The sequence below is a fragment of the Pinus tabuliformis genome, chromosome 8, assembly GCF_031772625.1.
Source record: "Pinus tabuliformis cultivar Carrire ecotype Pingquan chromosome 8, CPIR1, whole genome shotgun sequence".
Lineage (NCBI taxonomy): Eukaryota > Viridiplantae > Streptophyta > Pinopsida > Pinales > Pinaceae > Pinus > Pinus tabuliformis.
Genome location: NC_142294.1, coordinates 2,037,628,657 through 2,037,652,452, shown reverse-complemented (window position 1 = coordinate 2,037,652,452; position 23,796 = coordinate 2,037,628,657). Strand labels below are relative to the sequence as shown.

The 23,796-nt window shown below is 40.6% G+C and overlaps 1 protein-coding gene across 1 annotated transcript in view; it reads left to right on the top strand.

Moving 5' to 3' along the window:
* LOC149244623 (putative amino-acid acetyltransferase NAGS1, chloroplastic) overlaps positions 1 to 23,796 on the top strand; it is a 210,787-nt gene that overhangs the window by 80,411 nt on the left and 106,580 nt on the right. The window contains exon 10 of the mRNA XM_089374921.1: positions 15,089 to 15,161. Within this exon, the coding sequence (XP_089231047.1) occupies positions 15,089 to 15,161 (73 nt within the window). The remainder of the gene's footprint in view (positions 1 to 15,088; positions 15,162 to 23,796) is intronic.

The window sequence follows — 23,796 nt, the reverse complement described above, 5'->3', positions numbered from 1 at the left end:
TCATAACAATTATGGATGGATGACAAGTATTTCAAGAACCTTCATGGGGCCTACCTTCATCATGTGAGATGACCACACTATATCCTTGCTGATAGGATTACCTCTTCTATATCTAGCCTTATCACTGCCCTTAGCAAGATAAAAGTGGGATAGTGCACCTTGTTTAGGGATTATTGGATGGTGGAGTCATTAAACCCAATGGTAATGCCTTCTTTACACTCGTCATCTTTGTAAGAAGAAAGATCATGGCCATTGTTGATTAGTTATAGAGAATTAAATAAAATGAAGGTCTAGGACAAGTTTCCAATTCCTGTAATTGACAAGCTATTAGACAAACTGAATGGAGTCATTTAATTTTCCAAAGATGATCTTTGTAGTGGTCATCACCAAATCATGATCCTTGAAGAGACTATTCACAAAATGAATTTTTAGAACTCATGGGTGTGACTGAGTTCTTGATTATGCCATTTGACTTGACCAATGCTCCATATACTTTCTAAAGCCCCTCTTGAATAAGATTTTCAAGCCCTACCTGCAAGGGTATGCTTTCTTTTAATCATATTATGAATTAAGAGGAAGCCCTGGCATGATTGCATTTCACATATAGACAAAGTTGTGCAGATCTTAAAAGAGAATCGGTTATGTGCTAAGAAATTTAAGTGAGATTCTAGTCATAAAGAACTTAATTCTTGGGCCATGTCATTTTCAAAGAAGGGGTTAATGCTGATCCACCAAAAATCCAAGCTATTACAATGTGACCTATTCCTCAAAGCATTACAGGGCTAAGAGGATTCTGTTTTTAACCATAAGATATTTGTATTAAGCAAAACACTACAGCGAGGCTTGCTGCAAATGTACTTCAAAAGTCTGCTTTACATAGTCTTAAATAATAATTTGAAGGAGAAGAAACTACTATGATGCTATCCTATAACTACAGCCAAATTAGGCCAATGACCAATGCTTCCATCAAAACTTGGTGGTATAAATTCTGATTAAAGGCCTTGAAAACTAACAACTTTAAAAAACATACAGAATTAACAAAATGTGTGTCGGCTGGCCACTTCATCTTGTATTGCTTTGGCTGAATAATTTCTGCATGCTTCTGTAGCTAGTGAATAGTTTTGTCTTCCCTGCTAGCCCTGTGGTTGGAATTAATGGATTGTGCTTAATTTGAGGTCCCTGATTGATCGCCTTTAGAGAAATTTATAACCATAGTGCGAAGCATGTTGCAGTCAGCTTCCAACACAGATTTGGCGCTTAAATTGAACCAATTACATGATTATCCTATTCTTGAATTTTGCTTATGGCCACTAAAATTGAACTTCCGTTGCCCTAGCTGGCCTCCTTCTGGCTTCTCAATGCCCTCGTAATTTCTTGCAAGTGGCCTCCTTCTGGCTTCTCAATACCCTTGTAATTTTTTGCAATTCTCTATAATCCATTCTGTGACAAATGCTGCACAATACCTGATATGAAATTGGAGCTCCAAAGATGCCAAGCCACTCTACTACTGATATGCCCAATACCAAGGATTTGTTGAGAGGGAGCTTTGACTTTGGAATCGAGAAGCCACACTGAGCATACCTCTGGTAATGATGGGCTAGAGAAAACCCTTACCTTGAAAGATCAATAGGGAAGATCTGCTCTAGAGAAAGGAGATTCAAAGTTGTTCCAAACCACCATGCCTCTACCCAACTGAAATTGGACTCGGAAACCGAACATAGAGCACTTGGGAAAGAGAGAGAACATTGTATAGGTTCAGGAGAAAACAAAAAATACTATCTGAATGAGGATAAGAGATGATGATGAAACCTTAGAACACCAACCTCTTGCCCAAGTCACAGTGGTGTTAAATAAGCGATAGGAGGAAGTTGGCTTCCCAATGTTTAGGAAGACGAGGAAAAAAAACATAACAAGCTCAGATGCATTGCACACGAGCCACAATTAAGCCTAAACATGAATAAACCTCTGTCCATGCCATTATCTCACATTGATGCCAAAGAAATTTGCCCATGAATTCAAGCGCAATTTGGAGTGGTTGCTGTTTTGTGTGAGTTGAGGGAGAAAGTCCCTTCATATTAGTTGATCCATTGAATGGTGGTCTCTCCTTATGCCTATTTAAATGGAAGCATCATGCCCTATCCTTCATATTTATTATTAACTACGGAATTGGTTGAGGCTAAGGTTACCATTAACTAAAATTTCCCCCATTTTCAATTGCGTAACTTGATTTGCACAATTTTCAACTAGTGTATTGTGCTGTTGCAAACATGAAAATACTTTACCACCAATAGGCTTTTGGTTTCCTAATATATCCTTTCTACTGACAAGGCTAAAAAATGTTGATATTCTAGGACACCAGCCAGAATTAAGTTTTTCTTCACCCGATAACTACTTCAATGATCAATTAAACATTAGTTTCATATAGCATTAAATTCAATATCATGTAGGTAGTTTTACAGAAGAAGAACGTCAACTAATAAACGTGAAAGAGCAATAAAATAACCATGAAACAAAGAGACAAGAGAGACAGAAAATTAGGCACACAACCTAAAATTAGGCACACAATAAATCCAAGTCCCTAAAATTTCGGCCCCCCTGTAATTTCGCTGGATCAGAGATACATTAGACCAAATTGATTTGTCCAAATGAGGAGAAATGATCTTCTTTATATAGCCTTCAAGTGGGGGTCGAATGGGTGTCACTTAGGGGTCTACTACCCTTCAAACTAGCAGGGTCCAAGGAGGGGATCTTATAGAGCAACTACTAGGTCAAGTGGCAACAATGGAGACTTTCACTGATGGGAGGAGACCCGGTATGAGAGGAATCACAAGGATGGATAGATCAATGATGGGATAAGGAGTGATTCCTAAAGCCTGTTCACAAGAGAGACTCAGATAAATGGCTTACTTGCCTTTGAAGCAAGGTGATGGGCTCTCTTAGAAGGGCTGAGGGGACACTTAGACCTAGGTATGGAGAATATCCCTTGACAAGAGGTATCCTAGAGCTAAGAATCCTTAAAGGGAAAGGTTTCTATGTAATCCTTGTGGGATTTGAGTCACAAAGTTGTGGGACCACAAAGAACCCAGGTGGACCTAAACTAGGTCAAGGGTGTGGGGTTGATCATCAATAGATGGGCCTGACCTAGTTAGGGAGGAGAATATGATCAAAGGACTAATTTTCTTTTGAAATTTGAATGCAATGATCCAAATGAGGACACTAACCCAAATCAACCTAGGGAGAGAAATGATCCTCGAGCTAGGGCTTGTGATATCTCAAGATTCCTTGTTCGGATTGAGCTCAAAATTGGAGGATCCCTTGAGACAACTCTAGCCCAGTTTTGGACCAATTTTCAAGGTGTTTGGATGGCTACATAAGATTTCGCTTGATGCCCTAGGTGAACTATTAGGGTTAGGCCTAGAAAGAGAAGAAAAGGTGAAGACTAATGTTCTTTTGTGCTCACCTTTGGACTAGATTAGTGCCTACCCTATTGGGAGCATGGAGTCTAATGGAAACAATGTTTAGAGATGTGTAATTTCAATCAAGTAGTTCCCCAACAACTCTGCACGATAAAGGAAAAAACTAGGTTATAAGGGAAATTTATACTTCTAATTATTTGCAAATGATGACTTATCAAGATAATGCATGAGCAATCTGTTGAAGGAAATGTAACTAGGTTCGATCTTCATAAGTGTACTTTTGATATTTGTATTTATTCAAGAAAAGAAATATTATTTTTATAATATATGTCAATGAGTTTCTTGCTCATTGAAATAGGTCTAGCACATGTTAAAGTGCTATAGGAAAGTCAAAGAATCAAAAGAATTATGTTGAAGACCTTAAGGGCATGTTATACTATGTATAATTATGTATTAGAGTCAAAGAAGACCCATCCAAGCAAAGTCAAGTCTTCTCCAAGCAATTGCACCATCAAAAGAAGCCATCCAAAGCAAATAAGTCAAGTCGGACTACAGATAGCAAGTTGGCCTAAAGGAGGGACAATCCTCAATCTATAGAGGCTGTCCACTCCCTCATAACGTCAAGCATTCATCTCTGAAATCAACGAAGGTAGAAGGCAAGAGAAAAGGGTGAACGAAGGACGAAGAAGGGGTCTCCAAGTGCAATGAAGAAGAAGGGTACACAACCGAGCCTAAGAGCATTGTTTCTAGGGCAAGCTGCAGTCACACTTGTGAAGATAAAGAGGTTATCTCTACTGTCATAGTAGCCCTCCACCACAATCATACATATCTCATTGGTTGGGCTAGAAAAGTAGGCCTATAAGGCCTATGACTCAAGCGAAAAGGAAGCTCACTCAAGCGAAGAAGAAAAGAAGACCTCCGCATAAGGATCTTGAAGGAATCCCCTCATACGTGCGAAGAAACAATGATACACTGCTGTCATATCAGACCTGAAACTATATCTCAAGAAAGAGCTCGGTTGGAGGAAGGATAAAGTACCCTTCATATGTAAAGGAATCTACCAACGAATAAAGAGGAATATCTCTTATAGAGGAAACATAACAAGGACTACTATCAGTTGCCGGAAGAAGGACAAAGTGTCGAGGAGCAAAGTGATGGAAGAAGGAAGACTAAGTGTCGGGGAACAAAGTGCAAAAAGGAGGAAGGACTTGACTTGTGCTGGGAGGACATTCTAGTCAAGGGTCTAGGGTTTGGCATTGATCAATAAGAAGCTTCAATAAGAGAAACTTATTGAAGGGTTTTCCTCTCTAAGAGAGAGAGGTTTTGGCTCTGGTAGAGAGCCAACATCCTGTGTTCTTGTCTTTTGTATTTTGGTAGCAGTTTGATGAAGTACACACACATAAGAAGAAGAAGAAGATTAAGCTAACAAGAAAAAGTAAAAAGACCCCACAAATTGTTATCAAGTTAGGAAGAATCACACTACACCTAATTGCCCTTGGTTCTTCAACATGGTATTTGAGCTAAGGTGACACATCAAGGAAAGGGCATCTCAAGAACACTCATCAAGGAAGGACATCTACAAAGTTGAAGCATCAAGCCAAGAAGGTCTACCATCCATCACTCATCAAGGAAGACTACAAAGCAAGAAGAAGAGCCTTACATAAAGGCACCTACGAGAAGAGCAAATCAAAGAAGGACCTACATCAAGCTACAAGTCATCAAGCAAATCTCATCATCAAGCAAGCCCACTTGGAAAAAGCAACTTGAAGAACAACAAGTCTTCAAGAAGAAAGCAAGTCCACTACATCTCAAAATCTATCAAGTAAGTATATGTCGCTTTCTGAATACATTAATGTATTTTTGCAAGGAAAGCAACAAATTGGTAGGTACCAATAACTTTCTTGCATGGGAGAAGAGGACTGATTTACTTCTCAAGGAGAATGAACTTCTTGAACACATCAAAGGGAATATCACTATTCCTGCTAAGGAACAAACTCAAGCCTTAGCTAAGTATAATAAGCATGAGACAAGAGCTCAAAGGATTCTAATAGAATCCATCAAAGACTCTCTCATTCCTTATGTCTCCAAACTTGAAACATCAAAAGAAATCTATGACAAACTAATAGAGCTATTCTCGGTAAGCACAACCAAAGAAGTGATATCTCTTCGAAATGATTTGTATAAGATGAAGATATCAAAGGAAGGAATAGCTCCATATTTCATGAAGATCTTTGAGATGAGGGATTAACTTCAAGAGCTAGGAGAAGTCATGTCTGACAGAGAAATGACAATTGTAGTACTCAATGCTCTACTTGAGGATTGGGGCAACTTCACATCAATCATATATGCCAAGAAGGAAGCCACCCAACTAAGTGAAATGTGGTCTCTATGCAAGATAAAGGAAACAAGACTCAAAGCAAAGGAAGATGCAGGATCAAAGGAGCAAGCATTTGCTACCATGGCCAAGAAAAAGGGAAAATTTGGCAAATTTGGTCCACGAAGAACAAACAATAGAGACATGTCCAAAATCGAATGATTTGGATGCCAAGAATATGGACACTACAAAAGGAATTGTCCAAAACTTAAGGACAACAACAACAAAAGAAAAAGGGAAGAAGCTCACATGACTCAAGAGGTGAAAGAAGAAGAAAAGAAGCAAAAGAAGGAAGATCCTCCAGATCTCTACTATGACTAAGACTACTTCTTTACTTAATGTCTTCTTTCAAATTTTTGAGTAGTATAGGAGCATGTAGGAATAGAGTAAACTTGCATGGCTAGAAACATCTTCTAGAATCTAGAGGCATGAAGTACATAGAGTTCAAAATACTCATGTAGAAGGAGCATTTATAAATAGAACAAAATACATGGTTAGAAATATCTTCTAGAATATAGGAGCATGGTAGATATAGCTCAAGATATTCATGTAGAAGGAGCATACCTAGTACAGGACCTCATTCACAATGAAAGAAAATTGATCATGATTAAGAATCTTAGAAGACCTCCATCATCAAAAAGAACGAAACATTTGCAGGGTAAGGGTCTTCAAGATCCTCTGATGGAATCTTCAAAAGAAGATTCATAATCAAAAGCAGATGTCTCATTGGGAGTCCCATTCATGGGATTCAAGAAAAGGATGATATGCAGACAAGCTCAGATGAAGCGAGAAGGGCCACACCATGGACAATCAATTGAAGGTAAGATGATCAAAGGAGAATCGAGATGACGTATGTATGCATCAAAGTTTAGTCTGCTATCATATGTATATTATTGAGTCATGGGAATAGTTCTGACATGATCAAGTAGGAAATAATCTCTTTCACCAATGACATGCTCGAAGGCATGTACCACAATGCAATGAAGGTCAACAAAAAGAAATACTCACATAAGGAGTATAAGATTATTGACTAAGAAGCAAGTGAAGAAGGAACGCTGACTAGTCCTAGAAGCAAGCAATGAAGAAGTGCTCCCATAAGGAGCATAAGATGGTTGAATAATCTATCCAAGAAGAAGCAAATGAAGAAAGAGATCAAGCATGTGAAGAACACCATGATCACAAAGAATCACTATCTGACAAGATTCATTGAAGACATCTCCCAAAAGAAGGCAGAACAACTCTGATAAAGGAAGGAAAAAGATCAAAGGACCCTTGACACCTATGAAGGCCTTGGAGATATGAAAGGTGCAGATCACTGATTCTAGTTTCTACTGTACAAAGATGTCATGATGAAGAATCCATCCAGCAAAAGCACCATGTAATGTTGAAGCAATATCAGAATGAAGTCATGAAGGGCTACTAGATCAAAGTATGGGAACAAGCAAGTACAACTAAGTATCCATGAGAAGAGTATTCCGAAGCATGAACAGATGACAAAGGAGTAGCCAGATGGCAAGAGAACCTGATATATGTCAAGAAGGCCACTTTCCATGAAGGAAGGAATGACATGATAAATCGAGAAGGAAAGTGATCGATGGATGGTGCCCTACCAATAAGAAGTTCGAGCAAAGATTTCATGACATCAAAGGAAAGAAGGAGATCAAGCAACTGGAGGACCCACAAAGAAGAAGTTGCTGATGAATGGACAAGTCCCTAGCTAAGAGGGAGTTATAACAAGTTCCCAATTACAAAGGAACTTGGACAAGTACCTTGTTAGAGGATACTTGGGCATGTCTTCCTCAATTGAGAGGAAGAGATAGACACAACATTCTTGTCTTCACTTGGGAAGAAAGAATGGGAGGATTGGGTAATCATCTGGCATCCGATACTCTTTGAGGATGTGTAGGGCATCCAAGACAAGAGTAGGCAAAAGGACCGATATTCTTTGAGGGCTAGGAACCCAAGATAAGAATAGTCCTAGAAGGTCATACTCAGGGAACACCCTGGTGGGTATGTACCTTGAGAGACAATGACTAAGGTGTCTACAAGTCATTGGTCTCGCCAACATTGTGCTCTAATCTATTGAGAGATAGAGCTGTTAGTCAAGGCCTTGCTGCGGAAACAATGTTGGTTACTATGATGCTGTAAAAGATGGATTGCCAATCCGGTTTCTCTTATGTGAATTCTTCAAGATTGAAACATAGCCAAACACCTTGTAATGTTTTATGAAAACTTCTAAGTCTGACACATCAGAATTCCCTACTGCATTATCTGGCTTACTTTCTCCTACTTGTTCTTTTCATTAACAAGTCATTTATAAATATAAATACCGAAAATAAGCACAAATGCAACCTTAACACATATACAGATCAACAATTGAATTAACTGAGACAATCACACAAGGGACACCGTTATTTTTGGAGAATTGTACTCGGAAAAACCCAATGCGGGAAAACTGATGCAGTAGATATGAGGGTTTTATTATTATGCAGTTTCTGAATACAACTAGGGTGCCAAAAATGGCTCACCCAACAGGGAATGCACTTGGTAGATGTACCTCTCCTCAGAGACGGATATTCCGGCTGATCAGTCACCAGATGATCGATCCCATAGTAACTACGACAACTCCTTAGCTGGACAACGAAAGCTGCTCCAAGCTTCTCCACTGCTCTGCGTCACTCTGATAGGGACTGCATCACCCTCTTAGCTCACCAGCACTCAGTCTGCCCCACGAAAATCACCCAGTGCTGCCTCTTGGCCCTGCGTCAGCTCTGCTAGCCTTTGCGCAGCTATTGATGCCTCTGCTCAGCCCCTTGACTCTCTGTGTCAGCCCTCTGGCCCACTGCGTCACCCACACTGGCCTCCTTAGCCTCTGCGTAGGTCCCAACTGCCTCTGCGTCTACCTTCCCAGGCTCTACGCTGTCTCTTTGCGATGTATTCTCGGCCTCGTGCCGAACTGACCCTCGTTGCAACAGATCACTAGCTCGATTCTCTCAGCAAATGCTTGCTCCAGAAAATCGAACTGATGGATCAATTTGGTGTATTTCCAACTGACCCTCAAGCCTCTTATACTTTTCCTGTTGAGTCTTCAACAACCGAGATTTAGTCCCTAATCAACGACTAAGATTAGATTTGGCTTGATCCATGTCATTTAGAACATTCTCACCCAGTTTTATGTTAATACCCATTAATATTTTAATTTTCCTAAGTTTAGACTTAGGAACCCCATTAAAAATATTAATTATTTTAATATCTCTCCAACCAGGTGGAATTTGCCCAAATGATTTCTGGGTCTTGGCGATCTTATGTGCCTTAGCCTCTCCACCAATTTTCATGGCTAGAGCACATCCGATGCTACCACAAATCAACAGCCCCTCTTAACGAGGAATGTGCTCTAGGAATGCTCCACCATTGAAATATCTCACTGATCCTTCGCACCGGTACCTGTGCTGATGCTTGGCTTGCTACCTCACATCCTCTGCACTACTGCTCCCTGTATTGTTGCGCATAACACTGCCACTGCCACTGCTACATTTGTATTGCAACTACCTCTCAACATGCTGCCCATGTTGCCCCTAGCACTGCCATTGCTTATTGCTGCACTGCAACTCAGTTACCGAGAAGTAAGTAATGACTTCTCCCAAATACTGACATCTTAGTCAGTTTGGAAGCCTCGTGAAACTGGAGTTGCCTTTGCTGCTATTCTATGCTCCCTTTGCTGCTACTATGCTGCTGCATACACCTTTGTGCCTCTCGCACTGCTCCAACGTTCACTGCGCTGCCTCAGAATTCTGCACCCAAGCACTGCCTTGCTACTCCACTACACTTTGCTCCATTCGACATCTGTCATCATGCTACTGTCGTTAAGGGCTCCTATAGCTGGATGTGATCCAAGAGTTTGGGTACCTCAAGGATCTTACCCCTAGTATGTAGTCCTCTTGACTACAACTCGATGTCTCCCCACCTCTTCTCTAGAGGTGCGTGAGCACTCATGGCATAATCGTCATCAGTCTCGACCTCTTTCTCCGCCTTAGCTGGAGTTGCCTTAGAATCGAAAGCCTCTCCCTTGTTTTTCTTCATGGGACACTGGGATGCATAATGTCCCAGCTCCCCACAATGGAAGCACTTCACCTTGGAGATGTCCTTCTTCTTCCTCTTCCCTTGTTGTCCCGCAGATGCTAGAGCTGCATCCTCCTCTTTCTTGATTCGACCTCCCTTGCCACTACTCCCCGCCTTAGTCATTCTCCTGATCTCTTCCAGGCGAAGAGCTGCCCACATCTCCTCCCAACCGGGAAGAGTAGCTCTGCCCAAAATACTTTGGACAAATATCTCCCACTCCTCGGAGACTGCATTTAGGGCAATCCTGGCCATAAATTCTAGATCCGTGTAGACCCCATAGAAGTAAGCTGGTCGCGAATCTCCTACAAACTGAGAAGGAATGGATCTATTTGCTCTCCCTTTTACCTCTGATACGACTGCAGCTGATTCTCCAATAACATCTTCCACTGCACAGAAGAGCCCTGGTATAAGGAGGTCAGGGTGTCCCACATCTACTTTGCTGTGTTCTTTTCAGCAATATGTGGTATGACATGATCTTTGACCTCGTCTAGGATCATGCACTTCGCCCTCGCCATTGCATCCTCATACTTCTTGTTCTCATCTGGGTCAACCGAGATAGCAACGATTCTCAAGGCAAAGTCCTTGATGCGATGTCGATCCAGGACTCCTAGGATGCTGGCCTTCCAGATGACAAAGTTGGAAGCCCCGTCCAACTTGTCTTGATCCGTCAGTCCGTTCACTGACATTTCAGCTCCTCTTCTGGACTCCCTCTATCATTCGACATCCCTCTTGGAAATCTCCCTCTAAGTCCTGATTTCCCTCTTGGAAATCCTTTGGCTAGCTGTCGAATTGCTCCTCTCCAATCGTCCTTACAACTGCAACTCGGATCTGTATTTCTTGGCTAGAAATCCGTCAAGGTAGCGAGTCCCTCTAACTTGGTTCTGTCTCCTTAGACATTATTCTGCTTCAATAGAAACAACGTCCCACCAGCTCCTCAAATCACATTCTGCCCACAGCTCCCCAAGCCCCAACGACGGAAGAAACTGAGCTTTTCAGGCTCTGCGCAATCCCGACAATGGCTGAATTTGCACCTCCTGGGCACAACGTCGATCTTTCCTGGCTGAGAAAGATGACTGGGGACTGCGTAGGTTCGATTTGCTCCTCTCTGCCTTTGCGCTGACCCCCCTCTTGGCTTGAAATGATGACGGAGGCTCTGCGTCACTTCCTCTCTAGCTACTTCTGCTCTGGAACAACAATATCTCTCGGCATCGCTGCTACTGTTGCAAATTCTTCAGATTACTGCTGGTGCCTTTAGTTCTCCTGTGATCTGCAATACTATGATACCATGTTGAAATTTCCAAGTCTGACACGTCAGAAATCCCTACTGCATTATCTAGTTTATTTTCTCCTTCTTGTTCTTTTCATTAACAAGTCAGTTATAAATATAAATACCAAAAATAAACACAAATGCAGCCTTAACACATATACATATCAACAACTGAAGTAACCGAGACAATCACACAAGGGACACCGTTATTTTTGGACAATCGTCCCCGGAAAAACCCAATGCGGGAAAACTGGTGCAATAGATATGAGGGTGTTGATTTGGGTAGCATCAAATGTGCTCTAGCCATGAAAATTGGTGGGGAGGTTAAAGCACATGAGATCTCCAAGACCTAGAAATGGTCTGGGGAAATTCCACCTGGTTAGAGATATTAAAATAATTAATATTTTTAATGGAGTTCCTAGGTATAAACTTAAGAAAATAAAAATATTAATGGGTATTAATATAAAACTGGGTGAGAAGGTTCTAAATGACATGGATCAAGCCAAATCTAATCTTAGTCGTTGATTAGAGATTTAATCTCGGTCGTTGAAGACTCAATAGAAAAAGTATAAGAGGAGGCTTGAGGGTTAGTTGGAGACACACCAAGATTGATCAGTCAGTTCGATTTTCTGGAGCGGGGTTTCCTGAGAGAAATCAAAGAAGTGATCTGAGTTGCAGCGAGGCGCAGTGAGATCATAGCAGAGAGGAAACGATAGTGCGGAAGGACCAGCGCAAAGGCAGAGAAGTCTATGAAAACCTAGAAGGAACCACGTAGAGGGCCAGAGTGACTACTCAGAGGCTAGGAGGTTCTGCGTGGGTGACGCAGAAGGCTAGAGAGCCAACGTAGAGCAGCATAAGGCTGACGCAGGGGGCTTTAGAGTGACGCAGATGCCATGAGGGTTGACGCAAAGCCTCAAAGAAGCGTTGGAGAGATTTTCGTGGAGTAGACTTGCTGAATATCTGCTTCTGAATAAGGGTATTATTGCCAGATAGATTTCTTTGTTGGGTGAACTAGTTCGACACCCTAGTTGTACTCAAGAAAGCTGCTTAATATTAAAATCCTTAGAACTGCTGCACCTGTTTTCCCAAGTTGGGTTTTTCCGGGGACGTTTGCCCAAAAATAACGGTGTCCCTTGTGTGTTTGTCTGTGATTTTCAGTTGATGATTTGTAAATGGTATCCATTATGTAGTTAGATTTTGAGATCGAAAAGGTAAAATGATCATAACTTCTGTGATACTTTTTAGATCAACTATTCTAATCCCAATTATGAAATGCCACACCTTCTCTGGATCTATTGACACTGGTTTGATTAAAAACTATGTTTTTTTATGAAAAGATATCCAGTTTGTGAAATCCCTGACTATCATTAGAGAAATCCCTAAACATTGTCGATTTTAAATTGTAGATAACTTCACTCCCTAGACTCCATCTTGGACAATTATTTCTTATTTTTATTTTTATTTTTAAATTGTATTTTTTAGAGAGGTATTTAGTTATTGGATTGAATTATCCAAATTTTGCATATTAAGTTTTTGAAATCGACTTGAATGCTTTCATCCTCATTTTCCTTTAAAAGTCGGCAAAATGAAAGAAAATTCTTCCACTTTGTGCCCAAGAAAGAGCTTTGCTACCAATTGTAATAAAACTTCAGAGATATAAGAGACAATCCACCTTAAAACTTCCAAGACAAACCCTAAACACAAAAAATACCAAGACATTCAGTATGAACACCAAAATATATATAGAAGAAACCTTAAGGTTGGGTGGCGCTATCAAATACTCCTTTTGGAAGAAAGAGCTTTGATACCATTTGGAGCAAAACTTCCGAGATATAAGAGACAATCCACTCTAAAACTTCCAAGACAAACCCTAAACACATAAAATATCAGTACATTCACTATGAACAACACCAAAATATAGATAGAAGAAACCTCAAGGTTGGGTAATATGTAGAAAATTATTGTCTTCTATAGCCCAACCAGGTTTTCAAGTTTTGCATGGTTTAATGCCCAAACCCATCATAAAATATATGAGTGATATATATATATATATCATATTTGCATTTACTTGAAACAAAAGGACTACGTCACTACTCTACCATTTAGCTTTTCAACAACTGATACAAGGGAAAATTGCAAGTACACACATGAAGTTTACACACTTATTTTGGTCAACTGACCCTGGAAAAATCCACAAGGAGAAACCTGTGCTGAAGGAGGATTTTATTTTGTTTCTAAAGGAATTTTTTATAAAACAAGAAGTTAGGACTTATGTCTTCCCTTAAAGAAGTGTTACTGAAGTCCTTTTCCCAAACTGAGTTTTGAACCGTTGCTTCAACAAATGTCCAGCTCTCCTCAGCAGAAATCTGAGACCTCTGAACTGCTCCTTATACTCAGGAATTCGTACCACTTTCAATGTCATGGGTTGCCTTGAAACTCAGGCTTATGCTTCCCTGAAACTCGGGTTTACTTCAGCAAAAAATACACACTCGTAAAGCTTCCCTCTCCTCCCTTGAATCATGCACAGAACCACTGTCTAAACCTGGACCGTGGAAGTTCACTGACTGCACTCAGATCATGCCCAAAAATCGTGCACAACAGGCCTGAGAATCACACACCGCAGGCTCGAGAAACTCACACAGCAGGCCCGAGAAACTCAGGAAAGGTTGTTTCTGATTGTAGGAAGGTTTCCAGTTACCTGAATGTTATTACTGACTTATTTCAGACTTGAAACATGTCTAAAACTTGTAGCAAATAATTACTTTGCCATTCACTCTGAGATTCGAGCTCCCTCCCTGGCTTATACTCAGCCTTCTAGATAATCGAACCAGTGTGGTCTTAGTCCTTGCTCTCTGTTGTAGAATAATTTCTCAAAGCTCTCCTCCTCCTTTCTCCTTGCTCCTCTCCTCAATCGCTCATGAGAATAATGAGCTCTTCCTTTTTTTCCTCCCTTTTTTTCTTTCCTTCAGAATGGAGAACCCTAACACTTGAAATCAAGGGTTGAGATTAAATTTCAACCCATGAGATCAATGGATGAGATCAAGCCCCTACTTGACCACCTCTCTCATGTGGTCTCCCTTCTATTAATGAACCTCCTCGTACTTTTAATGTTTTAGTACCATTGTCACTTTTTTCCTCATAAAGTCACTTTTAGAATATAGAAGTCACTTTAATAATATAAGTGTACTCGGTACTTTTTCACATAAATTCACTTTTAGAATATAAAAGCCACTTTAATAATATAAAGTGTACTTAGTACTTTTTCACATAATGTGACTTTAATAACTTAAAGTGCCTAGTGCATCTCCACATAAAAAGTATTTTAGCCCGTTGACATTAATTAAACTCATAATGTCACTTAAACAAAAGGTGATTACTGTGTCTCGCTAGGCCAAAAGGAGAAATGCGTAGGAAACAACTCCTTGGTACCCTTATTTTCAACATATCAGATACCCCTTTTGGAATGTATCACTCCACAAGCTATGCTTGCTACAAGACAATACAATTCAACACCTTCACTACAATGATAGTCATTTGTATTTATACTTTCTCATGGGTGTTCCTAGGTGCCTATGCTAGATACCCCTTGTTATTATATCATTTCCTTTTTTAATTACACAATGGCCTATTCCATTATTATGTTAATATTACATTCGTTGTCTCCTTGGGAGAAGGTACTTGATATTATACACCTTAGGTACAATCCAATAATAATAAGATAAAGTTTATCCATTTTCCTATTTTATAATAATAATAAAATAGTATTTGTCAATAATTATTATGTTAAGTTTCCATTCATTGAAGTTGAAATGGTTTATGTTTTGGTTGCTAGTTTTGCATATTCTTGTATTTCAAATTGTAGATTGCAATTGACAAAATTTTACCATTCTTCGATTGTTAAAATCCTTGCAGATTACATGGAAAATAAAGCAATATCAATGGGACTAGAGAGGCTTTTTTTGTTAACAACTCGCACTGCAGATTGGTATGGATATGATAATGACTCTCTAATATTTTTAAGCCATGTCAAGAAATTAAGGATTATTGATAGTTAATATAGTCAAGGTTTTCAATCTCACAACTAGTGTAATTAGGAGATATCTAGTTTCTGTTGCACATTTTTGTTGAATATTATTCTGCTCAATATTTGTTTTTATCGGAGATAATTTTCCATGATATCATTAATGGTTTTAACGTGTTGAAAATCTCAATTTTGGAAGGATTCATGGAAATATATGATTATGTTTTTAATTAGATATGTTTTAAATAAGTAGCATGCTATAAGCGATTATTTTTTTGAACTGGATATGTTATAAGTAAGGTTACACATTAGGCTACATAAGTTAGATTATAAATTTATAAACTATCCTCATATTTAATTTGCTGCCATTGCCTATCCGATCCAAAATATGAAGGTACCATTTTGCAATTTGAACTAAATTTGATGTTTCACACCTTTCAAAAGCTATTATTGTTACCGTTGGCTTTTTTAGCTCAGGAGGTACTTCTGCATTGGCAATGCCTCGTATGCAGAATTGACTAAGCATATTTCACTCTCTAGGCACTTTACTTTATAAAGTGATTTTATAAAGTTGGAAAATGTACTTTTTTAATCAAGGACTAGAACACGACCTTTTTATAAAGTGAGAGTGACTTTATAAAGTTTGGTTCACTTAAGTGATTTAAGTGGGCCCAATCTGAAATAAGTCATGACCATTGACCTTGAGATGGCCAGATTGAATCACAACCATTGAGATCTAGGGTTAGGGATTTTAGTGATTAATGAGAAATAAAAAAAGAGAAAAGGGAGAGGAAGAGGCATGTTTTTTCTTCATTTTTAATGAAGAGTGAGAGAGAAGGGCGAGAGCTGAAGAAAGTTTTGGAAGGAGCAATAAGGAAAGGAGAGCTGGGCACACATATCTAGGAGAGATTGGCACAGTTCCCAAGGAATCAGTAGAAATTTAGCAGTCCGTACAATGCATTTAATGCTGGCTATATAGTGAAATATGAGCACATTTTTAAGGCAGATGGCACATAACTCTAGGCAACAATTTTCTGTTTTGTTGGTATAGTTCGTATAGTTGCTGGGTATGCTTTTCTAGGAGGCTGTATGTTGTCAAACTAGGACAAACTTGGCACAGAAATCAAGGAGGGATTTCTGGTACGTTTTCCTAGGTTTTTGGCACAAAAATCAAGGGCAGACTCAGTGAGATAAGTTGGATATCAATTGCTTGAAATTTCCTATGAGCTCAATAAAATTTGTCTTATGGATTGGTTTTCCCCCCAGGGATTTTCTAGGCACATTGCCCAAAATGTTTGTGTCAAATGCTGTGATTGTTTACTACTCTGTTTCGCTGCAAATATTTTCCAGACTTATTTATTTGTATATCTGCTCATAAATGAAGGTTGAATGTGTGAAAAATCTGCATTATTGTTGAATATTTATTGGAGTCAGAAATTAGAGTTTTCCCAAGTGTTTGACAGAATGCCTACAAGATTTAATAGCTTGTATGTGAAATTCTACATGGTATCAGAGCTAGGACTCTGAGTTTCAGTAGACAGTGTTTTTGGCACAAGGAATATTGTCGGGATTGTAGGGGTTTTGCTTAAAAAGAACGAGGGGGAGGGGGGGGGGGTGGATCTGCTTCTGTGAAGGGCATGAGCGAATTAAATGCTTTTCATGTCACAAGATTGGTCACTATGCAAGCCAGTGTCCATACAAGAAGAAGAAGAAAGAGGCTCATGCAGCAGTAGCAGCATCAAGTAAGATTGATGACTTTGCTGAGATATTTGAGAAAGAGTTCTCTCTTATTGCCTGTATATCGGACAATGGTACTGCTGTGTATGAGGATAGTGGGCTATGGCTCTTGGATCGTAGAGCATCCAATCACATGACATGGATGAGGTCAGTGTTCTGCAATGTTTCAAAGACATGCTTAGATTTCCGTGTGAGTATTGGAGCTAGTACCACACATGCAGTGAAGGGTTTCTGCTACCTTCCAAGGTAGCTGCCTGTGGTAAGCAGACTGTGTATTCAGACTGCCAAACGACGCTTTTTTTGGAGTAATTACAACAGAGAATTGGCATGGTCTCCAAGGTAGCAGAACTTAGTATTTTGTGACTGTCTGAGTGCCAAATCCAAGGCAGAGGTCTGACAGAGGTATCAAGTAGAGGTCTGACAGAGGTAAAGATCTCAAGGACAGTTGCATATTACTTTAGAACGCTGAGCTCTAACTTCGAGGGAGAGATAAGTACTTGAAGTTCAATTTTTCTGTGTAAAATTATATCTAAGATTAGCAAATAAAATCCTTGTTAAGGCTGGTTTTCCCCTTGTGGGTTTTTCCTGGGTCATTAGACCAAAAAAACTGTGTAAAAATTTTCTGTGCGCTTGTCTTTACTTTCATATCAACTGAAAAGATATTGTAGAGTAGTCCTAAATGTTTCAAGCAAATTTGCAAAAGGTTTATATCAGCTAACTGTTTAGGGTGAGGAAATTAGACCATATGCTAAAAACTTGAAACCGGGAGGGTACAATAGTTTTGCAAAGTTTTCTACATTTTCATCATCACACTTTCATCACTCTTCTCTTCCAAAAGAGTGTGAATTAGTCTTCTTGTTTCTTGTTAAAATTGGCAACTAGGGCAAAACTTCATGTGAGTCATCTTATTCATGGTTGATAATATTTTTATTAGATTCCTCTCATCGAGAGGTGTAGGATTGATATAAAGATCATCCGATTCCGATAAGTATTCATGGAGATATGAATTTATTTTGATTATGGAATTATTATCAAGCCGACCTGCAACTCATGTAGGCTCAGAAGCCCAACAGTTGCATCTATTCAAACACCAACGTTGTGTATAAATACAGGAGAACTTTTCCTCATCTGGACTCACTCATCTCATCACATCTCTCTCTCTCTACTGCGCAGAAAAGAGTCTCTTCTCTACTCCGCAGAAAAGGGTCTCTCCCTCACACATGTGAAGCCGGAAGCTGCTGAAACTGAAGCTGCAACTGCAGAAGTAAAGATTGACTTGTGTGGACTAGAAGATCTCCTCATCTGAACTACGCAGTAGGTTCATCTGAACCTCCTCTGAAAGCCGCAACTTTTGGTGGTGGAATCAAGTCAATCCGACGGAGGGTTTGCAAGATATCGACTGCCCTAGAAGCTGCTGAAACTAAAGCTGCAACTGCAGAAGTAAAGATTGACCTGCGTGGACTAGAAGATCTCCTCATCTGAACTGCGCTGTAGGTTCATCTGAACCTCCTTTGAAAGCCGCAACTTTTGGAGGTGGAATCAAGTCAATCCGACAGACGGTTTGCAAGATATCGACTACCCTAGTTTGAAGCTGGAAGCTGCCAAAACTGAAGCTGCAACTGCAGAAGTAAAGTTTGACCTGCGTGGAGTAGAAGATCTCCTCATCTGAACTGCGCTGTAGGTTCATCTGAACCTCCTCTGAAAGCCACAACTTTTGGTGGTGGAATCAAGTCGATCCGACGGTCGGTTTGTGAGATATCGTCTGCCCTAGTTTGATGATGAAGTCGCTAATGCTGGTGCTGCTGATCTAGGGTTTGCTACTGCTGATATAAATAAGATTTATTGTACTATTTCTCTCTGCTGAATTATTGAAGATAAAAGAAGATTTGATTAAAGAGTTTCCCCACACATTGTGCGGTTTGTCCCTGGCTAGCCGCCACATCTTATGTCTTTTGTCTTGGCTTGTTTTCTGTTGATCGTTTAATATTCTATCTGCACTTTACTTTATGTACATATGATTGCTAATCTGTGGAATATAATAAGGAAAAGAAGTAAACTGTTATAAGCATAGAACATACCATAACTTAACATGGTATCAGAGTTGAGGTGAAGACAAAGCCCGAGCAAGAGCAAGAGCAAGAGAAATCACCGAACAGAAGATAGCCAAGGCTATCCTAAAAGAACAAGGAGTGCTCGACCATGGAAGAGGCAATATTGTTGAGCTTCCATCAAATGCATCCGCTGCTACCTGGAACAAATGGAAAACCAGAGAAGTCAAAACAAAAGATCATCCGGGACTCTATCGACAAGCACTTGGTGGCCTACATCTCCGACATGAACACCTCCAAGGAAATCTACGATAGACTGGTGAGTTTATTTAAAGTTAATGATGCAAATCAAGTTTTGTTTCTTAGAAATAAGCTGAGTGAAATCAAGAAGGGTAAAGATGAGAGTATGCAAGCATACTTCTTAAGAATCACCGAGATCAAGAACAATCTCCTATCTATTGGGAAGACTATTACTGACAGGGAAATGGCACTCATGACTCTTGGAGGATTACCATCTGAATGGTACGTGTTCAGGACTACTCTTCTGAACAATAATGTAATTCCTGGTTTCGAGGAATTAATGGCTAGATGCATTCAAGAAGAAACAAGGGTAGAAGAGCAAGAAATGCCCTTACCTAAAGGTCCTCTTGCTGCCTTTTCTTCTCATGCTAAGAAAAGAAAGAATTCCGGGTCTAAATCAAAAGGAAAGGCTGGACCAAAGGGTGGAAGAAAAGGACGATGTTACATTTGCAATAAAGCAGGTCACTATGCAAGGGAATGCCCTGATAGAAAGGACTCTCACCATGACGATGATCAAAATCCAATCATGGTAATCGAAAGGATGGAAAATTCAATAGCAAAGGTAAAAGCAGTGCTAGAAATCAAGGAAGAGGACAACCATTCAAGAAGACTAGAAATTCTAGGATGTATTAAATGCACCTGACCTCAAAAAGACCCTGGTGTCCATCTCGGCAATGGAAGACAAAGGCTACAAGGTAACCTTCAGCAATGGCAAGGTACGTATATGGAAAAATAATGTTAAAGATGCCTTTACTCTTGGGTTTCGTGTTGATTCATTATATCAGGTTGATGGAAGTCCGCTAGGTGTCATGTCTTATGACACATATCTTTAGTCCGAACTTTGGCATCAAAGGTTTTCCCCCCTTCATTATAAAGTTCTACTCGGTGTAAGACAAATGGTGACAGGGATGCCCGAATTCTGAGGAGAGAAAGAAGGTGTATGTCTAGGATGTGCCGAAGGAAAGCTCAAAAGGGGACCATTCCCTTCAAGCCTAAGCAAGACCTCCGATATATTACAGTTGGTTCACTTAGGCATACCTGAGGTTGGCATTAAGAGGGAGACTACTACACCACATACTCCAGAGCAGAATGGTGTGGCACTGTACGATTGTGGAAGCTCTCTATGGGTAGATGATGTAACAATCCCTGATGTGGAAGAACCGATGGATCCTATTTATCCCCCTGAGCCTTCCTCTTCTAGGAAGAGGCCTTCATGGCTTAGGGGGATACTTGATGATGTTGAAAGACATGCTGCACCCCGAGGAACCTTCCTTGAAAGTAAGAAATGTAACAGGTATCAGGGATACCTGACCATCATGAGCACGATCATACAAAATGAGCCTTCATCATTCTCAGATGCCGTCAAGCATAAAGTATGGAAGGATGCTATGATCGAAGAATATGAGTCTATTATAAAGAATGATGTCTGGGAAGTAGTTCCCAGACCCAGGACAAGACAATTGTTACTTCAAAATGGCTTTACAAGATAAAGCTGCAACAGATGGAAGTACGGAATAGTATAAGGTTCGTTTTGTTGCCCGTGGTTTCTCCCAGAAGGAAGGTATAGACTATGATGTGATATTTGCCCCTGTTGCCAGGTATACGACCATCTGCTTGGTCATAGCCCTTGTGGCTTCACAAGGATGGAACCTACATCAGATGGATGTCAAGACCGCGTTCTTGCACGGTTCGATCAAAGAAGAGGTCTATGTGGAGCAACCCAAAGGATTTGAGATTTATGATTGAAAATCTCATGTATGCAGGTTGAAGAAGGCTCTCTATGGGTTGAAGCAAGCACCCTGAGCATGGTATGAGAGGATCGATAGCTACTTGATGAAGCTGGGATTCACTAGGAGTGAAGCCGATCCTAACCTTTACCTTAAGGTTGAAGATGACAAGCCTCTCATACTGGTGTTGTATGTGGATGACCTCTTTCTAACAGGTGCAGACCCTCTCATTCACAAATGTAAGAGGGAGTTGGCTTCTGAATTTGAAATGAAGTACCTAGGACCGATGCACTATTTCCTAGGAATTGAAGTGTGGCAGAAGCCAAGGGAAATTTTCCTATCTCAAGGAAAATATGTGGTGAAGATTTTGAAAAGATTTTGTATGCTGGACTGCAAGCCTGTGACTACCTCAAGGATCTTAACTTTCAGAAGTTATATGGTAGTGATGTCGGAGCAGATTTGGGAAAAGCCTTTGAGTTTCAAAAACACATTCGCGTTGATGTTCTTGGTGAACCTCCATCCGAACATATGTTTTGCAGTTAGCATTGTGAGCTCATATTTGGTTGAGCCTCACTAGATTGGTGCCAAGAATCTTCTGAGATGTCTTCAGGACACAATCTCTCATGGATTGAGATACACTGCCGAAAATATGAAACGACATGATTATTCGAATGCTGATTAGGCAGGTAGTGTGGAGGATCACTGGAGCACTTTTTAGTGCTGTTTCTCTTTGGATTCTGCTTTGATATAATGGATGAGCAGGAAGCAGAAGTCGATTGCCATAAGCACCGCCGAGACCAGATACATATCTACGAGTATGATCTCGTATGAAGCTGCCTGGTTGGGGAAGCTCTTCAGCGAGCTGTTTGAACACATACCACTGTGATTCTCTGTAACAACCAGAGGTGGGATTCGATTATTGAGGAATCCCGTATTCGTCAATTGCTCCAGCAGATAAACATCATCTGGGATATGGTAAGTCGATGAGCAAGGAGGCTCCATCGCATTAAGATGATGTACAGGTCGATACACCTTGTCAAAGCCCCGAGGAAAGATCTAATCTGTGATTTTGCCAAACGACTTGGAGTCGTCAAGGAACCCTTGTATAAGGGTCCTGCATGTTGCATACATTGAGCTCTGGGAGCTCTGAGGGCTTGCGGTTCTTACTGGAGCAACATACGACCACAGGGTGGCTCACCCTCCCTTGGTGGTGTGCACTGGAACAAGATGATTTGCTCTCTTGTGGGACAAGATGATTCGCTCTCTTGTGGAACATGATGATTCACTCTCCCGTGTAGCAGGATGATTAGTTCTCCTGTGAGGCCTAGATTGATGTGTTCTCCATGGCGATTGTCGCAGGATTGATGTGTTCTCCATGGCGGCCTGGATTGATGTGTTCTCCATGGCGATTGTGGTGGGATTGATGTGTTCTCATGTGACGACAGGTTGATTAGTTCTCCTGTCGAGGCATCCTACCCATGCAGTCCGGGACTCATGGGAAGTACCTCTCATCTGATCAATGAGCAGGGAAATGAAGTTAGGGACCATAGTAGTACCGATGGATGCATCGTTGTATCTACCGTACTCCCTACGCTAGGATGACCTCCATTGATCTGTGATCAATGATACTGGTCTGGGACCAGTGGTAGGAGTTGTACCATACTATGACAATGACTTTGGGTCGGTTGAGACTAGTCTGGGACTAGTGGTACATACTCTGAGACTGACTTCGTGTCAGTACAGTACTGGTTTGGGACCATTGAGAGTGGTACATACTATGACGCTGACTTCGGGTCGGTTGAGACTGGTCTGGGACCAGTGGTACACTCTCTGAGACTGCAATACTGGTCTGGGACCAGTGGTAGGAGTGGTACCTATTATGAAGCTGACTTCGGGTCGGTTGAGACTGGTTTGGGACCAGTGGTACGCACTCTGAGACTGACTTTGAGTCAGTGGAGGATGATACTGGTTTGGGACCAGTGGAGTTGTACTCACTATGACGTTGACTTCGGGTTGGTTGAGACTGGTCTGGGTCCAGTGGTACATACTCTGAGACTGACTTTGAGTTAGTATGAGACATCCTCGATCATTTCTTCTTCTTCATAATTCAGACAAAAGTAGAGCAGAATAGAACAAAGCAGAGCAGCACATAATAGAGCAGAGCCGTACAGATTAGTACAGGGCAGAACAAGACAAAGCAGAACAGGCAGAATAGAGCAGAGCAGAGCAAGGGTCAGGTTGTACAGGGCGGTGGATTTGATGGATGAATAGTAACGACCGATAGATAGATTGCAGATAAAGTTCTCCTAGTTGAGAGGGAGTGTTAAAATTGGCAACTAGGGCAAAACTTCATGTGGGTCATCTTATTCATGGCTGATAATATTTTTATTAGATTCCTCTCGTCGGGAGGTGTAGGATTGATATAAAGATCATCCGATTCCGATAAGTATTCATGGAGATATGAATTGATTTTGATTATGGAATTATTATGAAGCCGACCTACAAATCATGTAGGCTCAGAAGCCCAACAGTCGCATCTATTCAAAAACCAACGTTGTGTATAAATACAGGAGAACTTTTCCTCATTTGGACTTACTCATCTCATCACATCTCTCTCTCTCTACTGCGCAGAAAAGAGTCTCTTCTCTACTCTGCAAAAAAGGGTCTCTCCCTCACACATGTGAAGGCGAAAGTTGCTGAAATTGAAGCTGCAACTGCAGAAGTAAAGATTGACATGCGTGGATTAGAAGATCTCCTCATCTGAACTGCGCTTTAGGTTCATCTGAA